Source organism: Phalaenopsis equestris, unplaced genomic scaffold (assembly GCF_001263595.1).
Source record: "Phalaenopsis equestris unplaced genomic scaffold, ASM126359v1 Scaffold000114, whole genome shotgun sequence".
NCBI classification, from domain to species: Eukaryota; Viridiplantae; Streptophyta; class Magnoliopsida; order Asparagales; family Orchidaceae; genus Phalaenopsis; species Phalaenopsis equestris.
The window spans coordinates 214772-234191 of record NW_018164556.1 but is presented as its reverse complement, the minus strand read 5'-3'; the positions used below and the strand labels follow the sequence as shown (position 1 = coordinate 234191).

General features: G+C 33.7%; 1 protein-coding gene across 1 annotated transcript in view; it reads left to right on the top strand.

Annotated features, from left to right (window-relative positions):
- Positions 1–16300, top strand: part of LOC110020958 (tRNase Z TRZ3, mitochondrial-like) — a 47761-nt gene extending 31461 nt beyond the window's left edge. The window contains exons 11-13 of the mRNA XM_020719266.1: positions 10552–11048; positions 11125–11788; positions 15884–16300. Of these exons, the coding sequence (XP_020574925.1) occupies positions 10552–11048; positions 11125–11788; positions 15884–16201 (1479 nt within the window). The 3' untranslated portion in view covers positions 16202–16300. The remainder of the gene's footprint in view (positions 1–10551; positions 11049–11124; positions 11789–15883) is intronic.
- Positions 16301–19420: the final 3120 nt, after the last annotated feature.

The following is a 19420-nucleotide window of genomic DNA, read 5'->3' as shown; positions in this document are numbered from 1 at the left end:
CTAGAATGTTGGGGAGTTTATTTGGCTTTAGTGGTGGCTAACATTTTCAATTTTCATAAATTAGAGGTGGAGATGAACTCTAAAATGCTTTATGATATTTTGATTGGTACCTCTTCTCCACTCTGGGATTTTGTTGGTATCTTTAAAAGAATACTAGCTCTTATAGCTGATAAATATCTTGAGGTTAATTGGAAGTTTATACATAGAGAGGGCAATTCCCCTGTCGATTGGCTTGCCAAGCATGCAGGGGAGATCCGTCACGTTGGCATACACCCCACTGTCCCTCTTCGAAAACTCATTCTGTCCCTCTTCGAAGACTCATCATTGGGGATACTTTAAATCTTTCTTATGTTCGGTTTTAAGTTTTTTTATGCTTTTTTAGCCATCAAATGAAGCTCTATTCGGTTTGGCCGGGCATTACTGCCTTTTTTCTTGCTGTTCCCTTCTATTTTGTTTGGCTTGACTGTTTTTATCACTTGTTACAGGATGATCTCTTTTTTTGGAGTCACGGGCTGTGCTGGAGTCCCTGCTCACGGTCTTTTTGGAGATATCTGCTATACCGAGGACAGCTCTTCTGCATGATTTTCTTTGTTTTTTCTTTTTTCAAGATACTTCCAAGATATACAAGTACACAGGATTACTCTTTTTTGACTTTTTTGGTTTTTGGGTATATTTGTATTTTGTAGATTCTTTTGGGCGAGTTGTACTGCGAGGAGAGGGACCCCTAGGGGTGAGTTAATTGTATTTTTTGTATTTTCTAGAAGGGGATCCTCTCCCCCTCCCTATCCTTGTACCTTCTCTTTAAATATTAACGGATAGGGAGTCACCGCTGCTCTTTTCCAATATATATATATATATACATATATATGAGTAAATGTACATAAGTTTTTTTTTTTTTAAGGGCAATTGATAAATTTAGATTAGACAATGGAGCAGTTGGTGGACATTCAGTTAATATTGATTTTGTGGTTGGAGATGTTGTGAGTACTAGTTAGGTTTGTTGATTCTAAACCTATAAATAGAAATTGTAGTTATATATAGCTTATGGAGGAAAGATGAATAGAGGAAGAAAAATGTCTCATGAAACATTACATCAGTTAAAGTATATAGTCATCAGGTAAGAGGATCATTACAAAAACATACCTAAGAAATATACACCGAATAGCATGCGGAGTGATTTTTTTTATTTGAGTGAAAAGCATGAACAAAATAGCTACAACCAAATATCTTGAGTGTAAGGTGAAAAATAATTTGATTAGGATGAAGAATGGAGATGATGAGAGATTTTGAGAAGATAAGGGATACAATTGATGACATAGCAAGCTGTCAAGAATAATTCCCTTCATAGCAAGCAAGGGGCAATCAATTGAAGCATCAATTTTATTGCAACATCAAGAGGATGACATTTTTATCCATTCAATAATTCCGTTTTGTTAAAATGCATGGGATAAGATGTTTAGTGAATAATACTATTGGCAGAGCAAAAGTTGCAAAATTGAGACTAAAATTTAAAGCATTATCGACATATATAGTTTTGATTAAGTTAAAAACTAAACTTTTATTTGTACATGAAAAAATTTGAACCAATATTTGAGCAAGTAAACTACGTTACTCATGACAACCATCAATAAATCTGACAATGGCAGAATTCTAAGGATAGGACCCCAAGTGTTTAGTCCACTAACTTAAAAACATCGATGACTGGTATTTGAAGAAGGAAAAGACAAGATGTGGCTTACTCAACTCACAGTCATGGCAACCAAACTTCGTTTAAGATGAAGAAAATGGAATTAATACCATATATTAAATTATGCTTCCAATTCCACCAATTAAAACTCCTTTAATTCTAGTAGGCTTGATACTTTAATCCTAGCGCCAAATTGGTAATCTGTAGCTCCAGTGCCTCGTCCATTGGATTTAAATGCTGCCAATCATGTGATTAGCCACTTTGGCAATCAACCACTAGATCTTCTTCCATATGCAGGCCACTAACCACTTTTTTTCTATGTAAATTAAATTTTTAAGTGTTGAACTGATTATAATTAATTTGGTTAAATCTTTCTTTTTTTTTAGACCATATCTTTTCTATAAATATTGTATCGATTATAATTGTTGGAATGAGAAAATTATGCAATGTGATTGTTTTATATTTTTCAAAATGGTATCAATGCCACACTTCTTTATTTTATATTTGATTTCCTTTCCAAGACTATTTCTTGTTTAATCCTCATCTATTTTAGCCTTTTGCTATGACTAAAGGTCCTATGATGATACTGGTATCGAAGAAACCTTGTCTAAGTTGTCTATTTTCCAATTTGAACTAAAATTTTATGCACCATAAATTATTATTGCTGTAATTTTTTAAAAAAATTCATAATGTCTTTAATATCCAAAATAGAAATCTACATCTTAAGAAGAGATGCCTCCTTGCTTCAAATCCTTGTAGTCTTAATTGTTGATGGATTAACATCTCTAGTAATTGGCATTGTGACTAATGATGTCCTTAACTTTTAATTTAGTTCTCTTGATTCTTTAATTTTCTCATAATTTATTGTAATTTGGTAAGATTATCAAATATCTTAACCATATTACTATTTTTTTTAGTCATTGTGGATTCCATGATAGGCATATAGCATAATTGACTTGGTGAAATGCTAGATTCTATCTCTTAACTTATGAAGATAATTTGGAAGTTACAATAATGTACTCATTATGCATATTCATCAAACGATCAAGTTGTGGCACTTTTGCCTTGACCATCTAAATTGTATAGAGCTAAAAAATTATTCTCCTCTTTTTAAAAGTAAATTCGGAGCCATTTTAGGGTGAAACTTGTTAACTTTCTAAAGACACTTGAACTTCCTACCCTATGTATCCCTATAAAGCCTCACAGTCGTAGAAATCCATAGTGACATTTGGGTCCTATCCAAAAAAAATTTTATAGGTGGCTTATATCATTCATTAATGTTCACACTAGAACCACTTGAATCGTTCTAATGATTGGAAATTTGAAACCAGTTTCATATTTGAAAAAAATCCACTCCTTTATATCACTCGAATTCAAACCGAATCCGAATTCATCGGACCAACAATAGGAAAAAGTACTTTCTTTTCATTCTTGAAGAGTATATTCTCTAGGAATAAATTTTTCACCAAATTTCTGCCATTCATACTCCATTAAATGGGATAGAAGACTGAAAAAAATACATGTTTTTGGAGGTCCTTAGATCATTTTTTATCACCAACAATCTCCTAAATAATTATTAGGTGAGGTTGTCCTCTTTGCCCCATGTCTCTCATTAATTTTATGCTAACTCAAATTCTAAAATTCCTTGTCAAATCCATTTTTGTTCAACAATCACCCATTTCTGTCCTACAAATATACCTTTTTTTCATCTTTCTTATCAATTTGTTTGATTGCTTTGCATTTATGCACGTCCTTTATATCAAAGAGGTAAATTGGACCTAAAAGTTATTAATTCATGTTTATCGGATATTCTTCTCACCAATAAGAATGCAAATATTATTTTTCCAGTATTTAAAAATGTTGCAACACCATAGATACAACCTCCTAAAATTAATTCATATGGGGAGAGCATCGATACTCGATGGATATCTTTGTGATAAGATCAGTCTTATTTTTTATTGGTATCTCCGCCCACATCTCTTTAAAATTTACTTAAATCTTAACATTTAAATCTCAATATTTTGAAGATCACATATAATTCCTAACAATAGAAAAATTCAATCGATAAGGTAAAACAATATTTTTCTTGAATGATACCTAATGCTCAACCCAATTTCTGGCATCGATTCACAAAGACTAGATAATATGAATTATGTTGATGGTCGCAATATCCTTATTGTTGCTTAAATGGAAAGTTCCAATCACCCAATCAGTTATTATATCTCTCATGAAAATTATCTTCTAAGTGCCATGTTTTTCCTACAAATTTTTTTAGCTAGAAAATCTTAGTTGGTACAACACAAACTAATACTAACACAAACTGACACAATAAAATATTTAATTTATTTCTATGACTCTCCGTACTTCGTTAGTTGCATCCCATAAGCTGGTTGATTGGAGAGCATTGATCCTGTGATGGGATTTATGGCATGTTGAATTTCTTGTAGTGGTGGTAATCTATGTTTGTAGATTATTCGCTAGAACATCTTGAATCTTCTCTAATAAAGGCTGCATTGTCTTGTGAATTGGTTCTCTTTCTCACTTTGATATCACTAGCGCCAGTCCAACTAATACCTCTCTCATGACCTATAAAAATATAGTGAGGCTCTGTAGCTCCCATCTCTGCATGAGTTTTCGTAATTTTGATTTTTTTTTCAAAATAGAAGTATAATATTCTCCCATTTACTATAAATGAATATGTATTTTTGTGGCCATTAAAAAATGTTTGTTTATCATAATGCCACAATTGACTCAATAGAATGTGACAAACATTTATAGGCACGATGTCATATGATTATGGAGTTTATTTTAACGGAGAACATCGTACAATATATTCAAAGATTTTGGCATTCCATGGGCAAAGTGATGCTATTATAGCCTTATTAGACATTATAGAATGCAAAAATCTTAGCTTTGAAGGTCAAGTAGTATAATATCATCATATCCACTCCATTAAACCTTCAAATTGATGTGCAATGCTTTTTTGTGGAAACATATTCGAGAGATCTGAAGCAAAATGTTGAATAGAATCTTACAAAATTTAAAAAATACAAATAAAACTAAGATTTAATGTGTAAAAACTTGTGAACGGAAAACAACAATTATGGAGTTACACCACACCAAAATCTTCACTATAAAAAATGAAAATTATTGTTCAAATTACACCACTTGAACCATTCTTATATGAGAAGAATTGAATTCCATTGTAATACACAAAATCCCATGGCAAAGCTGAAACTTAAAGCCTTCGATCGCTGAATTTGGTTTTTAGCGATGGAGCGCCACGATAGGGCGCACAGGTTCTAACCTCTAGGTGCTACATTGTTGAACGCTCGTGTTCTTGGATCTGTGCAGAGCATAGCGACACTCTTCTTAGGTGCAACGACACTCCTTATGGGCATTGCATCGTCGAGCACTCTGTTCCATGACATGCACATGGTGTGGCAATGCTCCTAGTCATCGCGAAGCTAGGTATGGGAAAAAAGGTTCAGGTATTTGGGGGGAGGGGGGGTCACTCCCCATACCTCACAAGCAAATTGATCAGCAAAATTAAGAGCTTTGAGTGATTAATTGATGCATCAAGAAGACTCCACATCATAACACAAATATGTTTCAACCATGCATGGGGTTTGGCATCAAGAGCACACTGACCAAAATGCTAAAATTGACCCCACATGGGGAGAAGTTAGGACACACATTAGCAAATATTGAGTGGGCTAGTGCTTCCTAAGAATTTTTAAGCCAGAAAATGTTTCGAGTGCAATGAATATGGACACTTTGCATCCAAATACTTGGATATGAGTGATTTTTTCACTAAGCAGGACATAGCAGAAGAAACATATAGTGGAAACTCTAGGGATGAGTATTAGCTTCCCGCAAGTGATGGTCAGATGCTTGTAATTCGATAAGTTCTACTGACCTAGCCCAAGAGAGTTTATTGTGTCATGAAGGAAAAGATGTGTAGTCTCATTATAGATGAAACTAGTTGTGAGAATGTCATATCTATTCATATGGTGAAAAAGTTGAGCCTCACTATCTAGAAACTCTTTCAGCTTTATTCTCTTACGTGGTTAAAGAAAGTGAATGAGACCAACATTGACAAGGGTGGCTAGTAGAGTTTTTCGTTAATGCCACTAACTTATATTTCAATATGAGTTGTTCAAACTTAGAGGATTATTCCTTTACAAATAAGTCATTTTACAATAAATGGGAAGCTTCGAGAATACATCATGACAAGTGTGCTAAGAGATATTTTTATTTGTTGAGATTTGGAATAGTTCAACTCAATTTTAGTAATAGGAGGAGGGATATTTAAATTCAATTATAATAGACATAATAAATGAAAGAAATAAAACCAGAATAAAATAACAAGGAAATAAAAACATAATAAAGCAAAATAGGAAGAACATAATTAGGAATAAGAGCAAATAATAAAATAACAATAAACCGAGAGATGTGACGGGAGAAAAAAAGCCCGAGCTCGATGTACTTTTCAAGTAGTGTAGAATTCGACAGACAGCTTGGAGGTGGTGCTCGTAGGGGTTAGGCATGAGTTGACTCACTATTTCAACTGTGTGGCATATGTCAGGGCGAGTATGAAAGAGGTAGATGAGTTTTTTCATAAGACATTAGTAATGAGTTTTGTTGACAGACAAACATTGCGAATGACAGCTAATTTTTCATTAGGATTCATAGGAACAACAATAGGTTTGCATAGAAGAAGGTTGTTCTTTGTCAAGAGATCAATCACATATTTATGGTGAAAGACAAATTTCTTGAGAGGACCGAGCAACTTCCATGTCTAAGAAGTACCGGAGAGATCCCAAGTCTTTCATCTAGAATGATGAAGTCATAATGTCTTTTAAGGACTCTAATGTTAGGAGATCGTTACCTATAAGAACAATATCGTCAACATAGGCAAAAAGAATAGTTACTTGGCCATTGGAGGAATGTTGAAAGAAGGAATCTTGTGGTGGATAGGAACTTGTAGAAAAAATTACAGCAGGAGAAATCTGCATAAAAAAACGGCAACAAAAGAAATCTGGCGGACAGGATCCTGTAGGGAAGCGGACGGCTGTGTAGAAGGAATTTGGGAGTTGCTGTGTTGAAAACCTTCGGCTAGTAGAATCCCGCGAGTAGAAACAAGAGGAAATATTTTGGAATCGATTGGTTCAACTCCTACAGTTTGCTGGAACTGGTAGAGAAGACCGCCGGTTGTGGAACAGGAGGAATCCTTCGGTTCTGATACCTTGTTAGGAGCAAGAGGCTGGGGGCTGCTGGAACCTGCAGGGGAGGTCGGGGGCTACTGGATCTAGGTTTTGGCTCTGATACCTTGTTGAGATTTGGAATAGATCAGCTCAATTTTATTAATAGGAGGGGTATTTAAACCCAATTACAATAGACATAATAAAAGAAAGAAATAAAACCAGAATAAAATAACAAGGGAAGGAAATAAAAATAGAATAAAGCAAAAGAGGTGGAACATAATCACGAATAAGAGCAAATGATAAGTAATAACGTATTTCCTAAGCTGTTATAAACTAAATATTATTACATCTCTTCTTCATTTTAGACCAAGCCGTGATCTTGCTCTTCTCTTCATGCTGGCACATGCGCTATAGGTTCTTTCATCATAAGAAAACAAATCTTTTCAGTATAATAACAATCAATTTGACTCTTTTGTCAAGTGGAATCTATTTTTGTATTAAAAAAGTTGTTTTTTAGGTTTGAGCCATGAAGTAAACCCATTTGGATCTGTATACAACAATAAGAATAAAAAGCCTTTGTCCTACTAAGTTGGGTTAGCTACGAGAATCCTTTTTTTTCCATTGTGTCCTATTGAGTGTTATTGAGTGTCATATTATTAATTCTAATAAATTAAGATCATTTTTTTATACAACATGCCCAATTTTTTTACGTCTATCTCTACCATTTGGATCAATATAACCATAAAAAATTAATAAATTAAACTTCACTCCAAAATCACTCTCTTCTTTTGTACTCACTGCCAAATTGACGTGGCATTGATTTTTCATCCCTTAAGGCCTTTCAGTGGAATGAGTTTTTTTCATCTATATTCAGTTGGTCATCATTGTTGCTATGAGTGACTTCTCCATATTGTTTTTTTTTTTTAATTCTCCGTGGTAAGCTTTTGGACACCACTTTGAGGATTTAATTATGGCAGCATGGTGAATTATTTCCCCTTTAGAGTTGTTGTTTAGGTCAGCGGAAGGTGAGAGGAGTTAGGTCTATGTTGGGGAAGGGGTAGTTGTGTGTAGATGAATTAGGTTATGTGGAAGGATTTGTAGTTTATTTTACTCTGATACAAAATGACATTGATCTAGGATTCCTAGGTGTATAAGGATCCATGAAGAGAGAGTGAGGATGTGTATCATTATAATAAAGAACAAGAATCAGGGGATAATAAAGTGAACATCTGTTTTCCTTTAGAAAACAACAGAAAGGAGATAATCGGTGATGAAATTGAGGGGCTCGAGGGAGATCCACCCCCTATTTATGAACAAACTACAAGCACAACAATTGAAAAGTGAAGAGGATACAATTCTCTAAAGGAGAAGAATTCAAAGAAAACAATCTCTAATTATAATAATAATAAATCATATGTGTTGAACAAGTTTTATCACCACACATACATAATAAGCAAGCAAAATGTTGCCAATCCTATTCCTAACTAGGTAATAAAGGACTCTAAAGGCAGGTCGGCCCTCTCAGGATGAGAAAACTTCTAACTGAAGCCAGTTCAGGTCTTCTTGTATTCCCTTTTAGGTTGGAAGTCTCTTTTCCGTGTCCCTTGGGGCGGAGAAATCACCCCCTTGTTAGGTAATATTTTAAATTGTAGTAACTATGAAAGTTTTTCACGTACTAGGGTTAAAAAACATGCCGGCAAATGCAAGGAACATGTGATTGAGTGGGTGAGCATAACAAGTGAATTGTCATGATAAGTGGAATGGTAGCAGGCAAATGTCGTGGCTACACAATTGAGCTCAATGAGCTTGTTATCAAGTAGGAAGGTGGGCATATGAGTGAGTGGTTGCTGTTTTGCAAGACATATTTGATTGAGGTACGATGTGTATCAAGCAAAGAGAGCAAGAAGCTAGTGTTTGCTGTAGGATCAAGATCAAAAGAAAGATGGGAGAAGTGGGTTGGTTTGGGGAGGGGTAAAATTTCATTTGCTAGAGCAAATGCTAACTTAGCTGGGATATCACTTTAGATGGTCAAATTGTCATATAATATTCATTAGAGATCCCTCTATTTATGTGTTTTAGGCTACACCTAAAATACCATGAATCGTGCTTCAAATATATAAGCTTCTTTGGTGTGACGCCTTTTCACTTTTGCTGTTAAAAGCTACTTTCTTTATTTTCTATTATATTTTCCAAAAAATATCTTTTCTAAGATAATTTTGAAAAAGCAGTGAAAAGTAACCAAATGAATCATCCAAGAGGAGCGTGCATATTTTTCTATCATAAGAAATAAAAAATTTATCTCAAACAAAGTCATAAAGAATATTTTTCAATATATTATATTTTTTATGCAATAACATACGGATGCCATCAAGTAACTAGAAGAAAGTGGTTTAGATTAAGCTAAAATTAAGTATAGAAAGAAATGACATCTATAATTACTATGCTGACATTCAAACACTAACCAAATCTAGAATGTTAAATTCATCATATGAGTTATTACACATAATGTAAGTTCCAAGAAATTTGGAAGAATGGGGAATGACTTTTTTCTGATTAGTGCCTTGTTGAGAGAACCAATAGAAATCCGCTAAATCTACTTATAATATATTTTTGAGTTTGAATATAGCTTGAATCATTAAAACTCATAACTTTGGAGCAATCTATTGTAGCATTGGCGAATATATGTGTGATATCGCGTGGAGAAGAAATAGAAATAGTAGCAACTGGGTCCTTAGTGGGTTGGTAAATGTCTGTCTTAGCATGGATCTTAATCAGACGTCCCAACTTCTAAAGTTAGAGGAAAAGAAGTGTTACCTCCAATCAACTTATCAACAAACGAGCAACAATAAGAAAAATCGCTAATTCAAGAGTAAGAGTCTAGAGAAATATTCAGGCTATAAGAACTTCCCAAGGGGACAAAGCCAGGAGCAACAACCAACAAATTGAAGACCCCCAATTGATCATGAGTAACTGTTTTACGGTTCAATGAATCCGTACAGTGATCAAAAGCGCTGCCCTTAATATTTTTTTTTTTTATTATTTTGGGTAGGCCTTGAAACAGTCAATAAAAAGTTTCGCAAAAGAAGGCCTAACCTTCAAACTTTTCTTTTTAGCACGTAACTAGGGGAAAAAGTGGGGATTCCCTATCTCCCGAACTGAAGAGATAGAAATGCCTATGTCAACAACAACACGGGCTAATCAATGTTATCACTAAATATAGTGAAAACAGGTTTTAATCCTGTAAGCTGAAGTTTTAGATTTATACCATGTGCATTTAGAACTATTGTGGTCTTTTGGAAAATGATTTAAACTTTACGGACCACTTGGCATTTTTGAATTTAAACCGGCCACTTGCTGAGATGAACCACTTTATGATTATTATTTTTTGATAAACTCATTATCATACTATTTTGACACTTATAATTGTAAATTGGCTTCTCAGTGTTTCTTAGGTTACATATATTAGTTATATAGGTTAGAGTCTGTCTTTTATGCTTTGATTTGTGATCCTTGTTTTGTCTTTTCTTTATATTGTTTGATAGTTCTAAGCCTTGTTTCATATTCACTTCAAATGAAAATGTCATTCAGACCTGGTACTATTTTTATTTGAGCAATGGTAAAACAATCTGACTTCTGTTTTTTTTTATTATCTTCTAGTTTCACTTGCGTCCCTACTCTCAGCTTGGATTGGACAGATCTGCTATTCCGAGCCTGCTTAATCACACACAAATATTCAATGAACTATATTCTGAAATCCCAGAAATTATAGACGTTTCTGAATTTATAAGTTCGTTCTGGAAGAATCATGTTGAAAATAAAGGTTTGAGACCCATGAAGTGTAGTGATGTGGTGGAGGAACCATGGATAAAAGAAGCTTCTCACCTTTCTGACAACTTAGAAAATCAAAGGGAAAATACATCTAAAGAAGGATATCCTTGGCTAAATTTCAATCAGAAACCAGAACTTGATCCCTCTGATATTCCCACCTGCTTGGACAATGTAACCAGAGAAGACATGGAAATTGTTCTGTTGGGTACAGGCTCCGCACAACCCTCAAAGTATCGAAATGTCAGTTCTATCTTTATCAATCTTTTCACCAAAGGAAGTTTACTGCTAGATTGTGGTGAAGGCACTTTGGCACAGTTGAAAAGAAGGTTTATTTAACATTCCACCTCAGTTTTATTTATTCTTTTCATATTTCATAATGCTTTGATCTACTTTTGTTTGCAGGTTTGGAGTTTTAGGCGCAGATAATGCTCTGAAAACATTAAAATGTATATGGATTTCTCATATTCATGCCGATCATCATACTGGTCTAGCTAGAATACTTGCACTGCGAAGCCAGCTTTTGAGGGACTTGCCTCATGAGCCTTTACTTGTAATTGGACCAAGGCCATTGAAGAGATTTTTAGATGCTTATTCTAAACTTGAAGATCTGGATATGTTATTCTTGGACTGCAGACACACAACAGAAGCTTTCATGGATATTGTTCACAGTTCCAATGGCTTTCATGAAGATCGCTTTGCTAATGTTGAAGAAAAAGAAAGCAGAGGAAAAGAAGCCGAGCCTCAAACTTTAGAAACTAACTTATTTGCACAAGGGAGTAAAATGCAAAGCTATTGGAAGAGACCTGGAAGTCCGGTTGATAAGGCTACAGTTATGCCAATTTTGAGGCATCTGAAGGACTTGCTTCTTAAAGCAGGTTTAGAGGCTTTATATAGTGTCCCCGTTGTACACTGCCCTCAGGCATTTGCTATTGTTTTGAAAGCAGCTGAAAGGACAAATAGTGTGGGAAAAGCCATACCAGGCTGGAAACTAGTTTATTCAGGTGATACAAGACCATGCCAATCACTCATCGATGCTTCTCGCAACGCAACTGTTCTTATCCATGAGGTAGGTGATCCTGTCAGGCTGCTTTTTGGTATTTTAATTCTGCTTTCTTCATGCAAAAAGTTTTGGCTCAATGAAAAATTATCATCTTGAATGAACGAAAGGAAGTGCTGAACAAGATCATAACAAAAGAGATGCTGACGTTAAGCTATATTGATGGACGTCACTTTTCACTGGTGTTTGCACCAAAGCAATTAATATAATTTTAGAATATGTTAAATATAGATTGTCATGGAAAGGAAGTACAATAGAAAGCCCATATGGACTTTTCGAAGTCTAGAGGGCAGACCCAGCTTTCTTGAAGTAGCCACCTACATGTGGATGACGTTGAGAGCTGCTAGATTCTTTTCTAATAGGAACTCGAACACAATAAAAAATGACTCATATATATGAACTTGAACGAATCTTTGAAATGATTAAATATCGAAAGTCATTAACTAAGAGAACTTGACTGCGATGAATTTAAAAGCTTGTCTATTAGCATGAATAAAATATTTGCATGGAACGTTAAAAAATTCAACAATTTGAGTGAATGCATGCAATAAAATTCATGATTTAAATGCTAAACAAGATTCCTAATCGCCTTAATCACGCTTGCCTTTGCAATGCGAAGCTACAAGCAGGCAAAATGTGTTATCTATGGAGTCCAAATGAAGTTTGCATGATTTAATTAATTTTAACTCTTACACGTTTAACTCAAGTATTCCTCTCCGAAAGACGTCAAAGTTATCTAAAAAGTGTGCATTTCTTTAAATTGTATTCAAATATTTAGAGTTTTAAAATGCCCAAATGTGTTTCAACTATCGTGTTGAATGTTCGATCATACAGTCTGAGAATGTTGTTTGGAATTAAAATTAGTTAGTTTTAAAATATTTTTCTCTGAAAAGTGTCTTAAATAAGCCAAATTGCCTAAATTTATGAAGTAATGCTCGCATGTGTTTCAATTGCAATTCTATGTTCTTAAATTTAGATTTTTAGAATGTTGTGCTGGTAAAATTTATGCTTGAGCTAAATTATAATCCAACTTAACAAATTTAAGTTGCCCCCATGTGTGTTGACTAACACACTAAATGCCTTAGTAAATGATATGGGAATGTTGTACGGGAAAAAAGTAATAATTTAAATTAAAAATAAATTCACGTCAAGAAATATGCAGAGATGTTTTCAAGTTTTGTAATTTTTTTAAATTAAATCTAGAAAATGTTAAGTATTGCATGCTCTCAAGCCAGTTGCCTTGTTTGTATAGCAAGGCCTTAAGTTCCACCTCGATCAATCTGATCCTCCTCCAGATAAAAATTGAAGTTGATAAGATTTCGTAAGTCAGTTTGATATTCCTTCTTATAAGGACAGGATTTAATTGAAGTAGAACTGATGCTTGTAATAATTTTTAAATAAATGATAAATATGGGAATCTCAAATATCCTTGTTCAAATTTTCATGATGATCGTGTTGAAATTGATTTTTAATCAATGTTGTTTATCTATAAAATTTAAATTTCAAACTACTAAATACTTAGATGTTTAGATGAAATCAATCATTTAAAAGCTAAGATCAAACTCCATCTACTCTTCGTAATCGTTTGCTAACAGTAATAAATTTAGAATAATCTCGAACTCAAAAGAAGCCAATATCATACCAAGTGTACTATTACATTCACTCTCAAAATAATCTCATGTCAATAAGGATATGGTCCGTATCCTCTGTTTATATGGTTTAGCTAATAAGGTTCACAAATAAATCAATTATGACCAGTTCTCTAACTAGGTGTTTTGACCAATGGAGACTACTATATTATGGTCAAAATATTACTTATATATTCCCCAATGGATTTGTCTATTTGAGTTGTGAATCACATGACATACTTGATATGACGCAATACTACTCTTTGTTAGCTATTGTCGACTTGAATTCGTGCTCTTAGACAGTCATTCACTCCTTGTCCATATGGTTCTTTTGAAATAAGCAACCCATAGTTGTCGTAAAGAAACATTTATCAGATTTTTCACTACTTTCTTTTACTAGTCAAACATTGATTATGATAACCTAATATGATAGAACCAATGACTTGATATGTTAACCAGTTTTGTCATTATTTTTCTCACAATCTGCTCGATCAACTCAATGACAACCTAATACCACAGAACCCTGATTGTTGTTACGATATGTTGAGTGATGAACGCTTTAATAAGTAATATTAATTGAAAGCTCTCCCATCAACTGGAAGGGTATTAACCATAGGAACTTGTGCTTATGAGAATTTTGAAATCTCATATTTTTAAATCATTGCAAAATGTGGGTGAAATTTTTGGGTAGTGTCTTATCTATTTCATCCATCTTCTAAAAATTTTGATCCCTAATCTCATGCAAAACTCTCTCTCTCTCATTTATTTCTGAGAGAGGTTGGGGTGCAAATTTTCGGAGCCCGTACTAGGAAAAGCCACTTAAACATTGGGGATAGGGGATTCCTTAGAAGCATCAGCTTTGGAAATTACTTAGCATTAGCGTTGGAAAATCATTGACAAGTATGTATGGCAAGAAAAAAGCCTGGTATTATCTATAACTTTTAAAGAAAGTTTGATAGTAAAATGATGATAATCAAAGAGACCAACTAAAAATTCATCAATCATTTGCAAATTTTACTTGAGTCTGCAAATAATATCAATGTTTGGGAGATCGAGAAAGAATTTTTCAACAATAGTGAATGTGATGTTTGGTTGAGCAAGGTTAGAGATCTCAGCAATAATGAAAATAATGCAAATTTCTCTCAGAAAAAGCTTGGTTGTGTACGTGAGGTTCTTTGGTTTGATGAAAGAATAGAGATGATTGGCTTGACCTTAGACCTGGCAGCCCACCCACTACATTAGGAAAAGGAGAGAAGTACAAGCAAAAGTGGAGGAATCTCGGAGTTGATTTGAACAATCGGAGTAGGGGTTGCGAAGGTTGATTAAAGGGGGACGATTGAAAGTCTAAGAGCCTTTCAAGACGAAGGCAATTGAGCAAAATTATCAAGTGAAGAAGGCCAAGATGATTAGACTAAAATAGATGAGGAGACGAGTGGAACATACCTTAAATGGGAAAAAGAGACTGCCGATCTGAAGGGGATATTGGGGTTTGAAGAAGGAAAATGTGAGGTGATTCCTAACCTAGAAGGATAAACAAGCATGATCATACTTTTAGAAAAAGACGGCGGATGAGGAGGTGACACGAGATGAATGTTGAAGTGTTCGTGATGGGCTGCGGCATTGTGATGATAAAGCTAGGATTTGCTTGCGCAGCTTAAGGCGTCAGGATAGGTTTTGCAGCCGAAAATTTATGAAGGTTGCTTTCCGACTAGCATTAGTAATGTCCATATCTTTTGAAGGATAAGTCATGGGTTACCACGGGAGTAAATGATAATCTTCATTATCTCCTTTCCCTGTGCCCTCTACTTAATATTTATGGTCCCCGCTATATTCATGAGTCATATTTTTTAATAATTGGTTTACTATGCGATGTATTTTCTAGCTTTGTTGTGCCTGCTGCATCTGAATGTGACTGCTATGCAAATACTGCACAGTTAACTTGCCCTGTTAACTATGATCATGATGGGAAAATATTTAATGCAATTTATGTTAGAAAGATTTCCATAGGTACCACTCAACTCCATTGTATTTACACATCTAACACTATACTTCAATTTTTACATACATTCCACTTTTCCTATGCTCGAAAAGTGGATGGTATGCTTAACTTTGTATAAGATAAAATTGTGGAATTTTTTATGTGGAGTAAATTGAGGTTTTAGATATGTAAATCTGTAGGGGTAGAGCCATGTGTGTAAATGCCCAGTTATATTTATATAAAATAAAAATTACAAACTTATAAGACGAATGCTTAGAAGACATTTAGACAAAAGCAAAAATTAACATCATATATTTATCATCTTTAACAAAGAATTTAGATGTCTTCTAGTTTTAAACATTCTTTTTATCACTCTTGAATATTTCACATACAATCTCGATACAAATTGTATCAGGATATCTCAATTGACGTAATATTTATTCGTAAATGGCCTTTCCAACGAAGAACTAATGCGAGTAAATTCCTCGAATTCCACAGGCAACTTTCGAGGATGGCTTGGCAGAGGAAGCCGTGGCAAGAAATCACAGCACCACAATGGAGGCTATAGAGGTGGGATCGAAAGCAGGAGCTTATCGTATAATTCTCACTCATTTCAGCCAGAGATATCCCAAAATCCCAGTTTTTGATGAGGCTCACATGCACAATACATGTGTTGCCTTCGATCTGATGAGCGTTAACGTTGCAGATCTTCCTCTGCTTCCGAAGGTTCTCCCATTTTTAAAAGTGCTTTTCAAAAATGAAATAGTTGTGGATGAATCTGATGATGCTATGGATGTAGATGCAGGCCAATATTGAGGTAGGATGAACATTCCAGCTAATCCTTGTTTCTTTGATCATTCCTTAGAAGATTTAAATGCAAACCACTCAATTCTTATGTATTTACATATTTGCCAACCGAACTTCAATTTTTTACATGTATCACCTTATTTATGCCTTAGAAGATTTAAATGCAAACCACTCAATTCTTAATTATTTACATATTTGCCATCCAAACTTCAATTTTTTACATATATCACCTTATTTATGTATGAAAAAGTGTATTTAACTTTTTGAAAGTTAAAATAATGGTATTTTTGATGTGATATGAAAGATTTGGGTGGTATAAATGTAAAAGTTAATGTTTAGGTGCTAGATATGTAAATACAAATGTTAAAGAGGTTCCTGGCTGTTGTTACATGTGAACTTTAGGGAGCAAGGGAAACTGTATGGTTAACTTATTAATGTTCATGTATTTATCATTAAACAATTATTCATTTCAAGTATAAGGTTCAGACATACATATTTTTGCTTTTTCTTTAATTTACATATTGTTTAATAAGTAAAATTCATCATTTTATGTATCTTAAAAAAGTTTAATTCTTAAATTCAAAACATCAAAATTTGTTTATTAATGGTGAATCATGCATACAATGCCCTAATATCTCTTGCCATTCATCAGGTATATAACCATAATATCTTATTATTAAGCATTTGTAAATGATAAGCTTAGCTATGGGGCTGTTTGGTATTTGAAATTTTTTTATTTAGAAAAAATGAATTAATATTATATTTATTTATATAGTTATCTTTGGTTTTAATTTATGTTGAGTGTTTTCAAAGTAAAAATTCAATGGTGATGGTAGGGAAAAATTATTACATCCGGATGTCAGGATGTGCAGGCAACGGTTCAGATGCACCGGCGGATGGCGGGAATCGGACCTCTGCCCTCCTTGCTGCATCCCGGCCGTTGTCCGCACATTCGGAGTTCGGATGTAATAATTTTTGGTAGCAGCAGAAGGGTAGTGGGTGGGTGGAAGTAAGTAGTAGCCAGGCGGCGGATGAGAAAGGTGGTGGATGCTGGTGGCATGATGATAATTTAAAGTGTATTTATCTTTCACACGAACACACGTCATATACATTCCACATATGTAAGGTCTTAAACCCAAAGACCTCTTGGTTTGGTTGAAAGATAAGGCTCTCAATCAATTGACCAAGGTGATAACTAAAAATGAATTAAGTGTGGAGTTTTAAAGTCCTCAATTTTTTTTTTTCATTAAATCATAAACCAATACTTTTTAACATTGCCTACATTTTTGATATTTTATATTGAAAATTTTCAAGATTAAACAACCCTTAGAAAATAATTTGGATGTCCATAGGGGGTGTAAGCTTGATCTTACATGGCAACAATAGAAATGAGATGCACCTTTTATGTGAGTTTATTTCAATCATTCATCAATCAATGTGACATAATGTTTAAATATGTAGCACATTAGTTGAAAATGAAATGAGGAATTCCAAACTATTTGATTGAGTGCTCATCTTACCCCCAAAAAAAATAGTTGTGATAACAACTTATTCACCTAATTAATCAATAGAAGGGCACAAATGAATTGCAATAGCCCCAATTCAAAGCACTCATATCATAGCTCATGTAAAACTAGGTTAAAAGGTTTTGCAAAGCATGAAGGCTTATTACTAAATATCATTATCTGATGTAATTCTAGGATTAAGATTAATTAAGATTTGTCTTCATAAGTTCTTTAACATAAATATAAATTTTAAAAAGAAATGTTTTATGATAAACATATGTTTTATCTTTAAATTAGATTTATTTTGTATTGTTTAATTTTTAGCCTGTAAATAAGAGCTGAATGAGACAAACAATATAATGCGTTTGATGGTTATAATTGTTACATGTGAGAAAATTTGTAGTTATTTAGTGAGATTTTTATATCTTAGTTTTGCACGAAGTCCTTGCATGTGTACAAATAAAAGAAAAATCAGGTTTTAGAAAATCAGACCGGACATTGAACCGACAGACGAAGAGGTTAAGGTTCAACAGTTGAACCAAGATTGGATTGAGAGTTGAATCGAGTGACGTCATAAATATAAGAAAATATTAAATATAACTTAAATGGCATAAAAATTAGATGCAACTCGGTATGGAAGGTCAACACAAGAGAAACATAACCAAAAAATATAAAAATGTAAAAAAGAAAAAGCAATAGACTAATAGTCATGCATCTTTCAGAGAAGTTGAAGAAGAAAATGAAGTTGGGAATAATTAGTACAAGTCACTTTCTTCATGATATTACAAGATTTGAACCATTCATCATGATTTCCAATAAAAATTTGGCATAAGATAAAAAAAGTATACTTATAATCGGTTGACAGGTTCGGCCTCCGATTCCAGCCAATTGACCGGTTTGATAACCGGTTCTAACAAGTTCGATCGCCGGTTCCATTCGGTTTTTTTTTGTTAGATGGAGAGCTGGTTTTCAGTCCAACCAGAATCAGACCATCAACAGGTTCACGGTCGAACTTATTTTTAAAATGCTGAGAAAAACATAGGAGATAAATTTTAATACGAAAACCCCAAGAAGACAAACAAATAAATATGACTCATAGCCAATAGTTATTTAGAAATAAATAAAAAGAGAGCCAAATAAAGAATAATTTACATATATCCAGAACAATTCTCATTTATTATGTATTGCCTAAAATATAACAAATTTTATGTATTAAATATCTATAAAATATTCATTTGATTTTCAAGAATTAAATTTCGAAAATAAATTCCATTCGAATTAATTAAAAACTGAAAATTTTAGATATATAGGGGTGTATTTCGAGCTCAAAAGCTGTGTTTGTGTTCGGCTTGTTTGCTTAGCGAGTCGAACACGAGTTGTTCACGAACAAAAAGTCGTTCTGACAACCTTAATCACTTAGCCATAAGATGTTAAGGGTTTGGATAATATTTAAAAATTATTGTTTATATTAAAACATCATTTGAATCTAATTTAATAATTTTTCTTCTATTTTCTTAATTAATATTTTTAATTAATTATAGATCTTTGTAGCCTTGTGGTCAATTAATTTTTTTTAAAATACTACTCATCAATATATATATATATATATATGATAAGTAGTATTGCGAGCCAAAACGAGCGAAGCACGAACGAAGAAATATTTGTTCATGTTCGGCTCGTTAACTTAGTGAACAAGGAGAACACGAGCCTCTTAAAGAGCCGG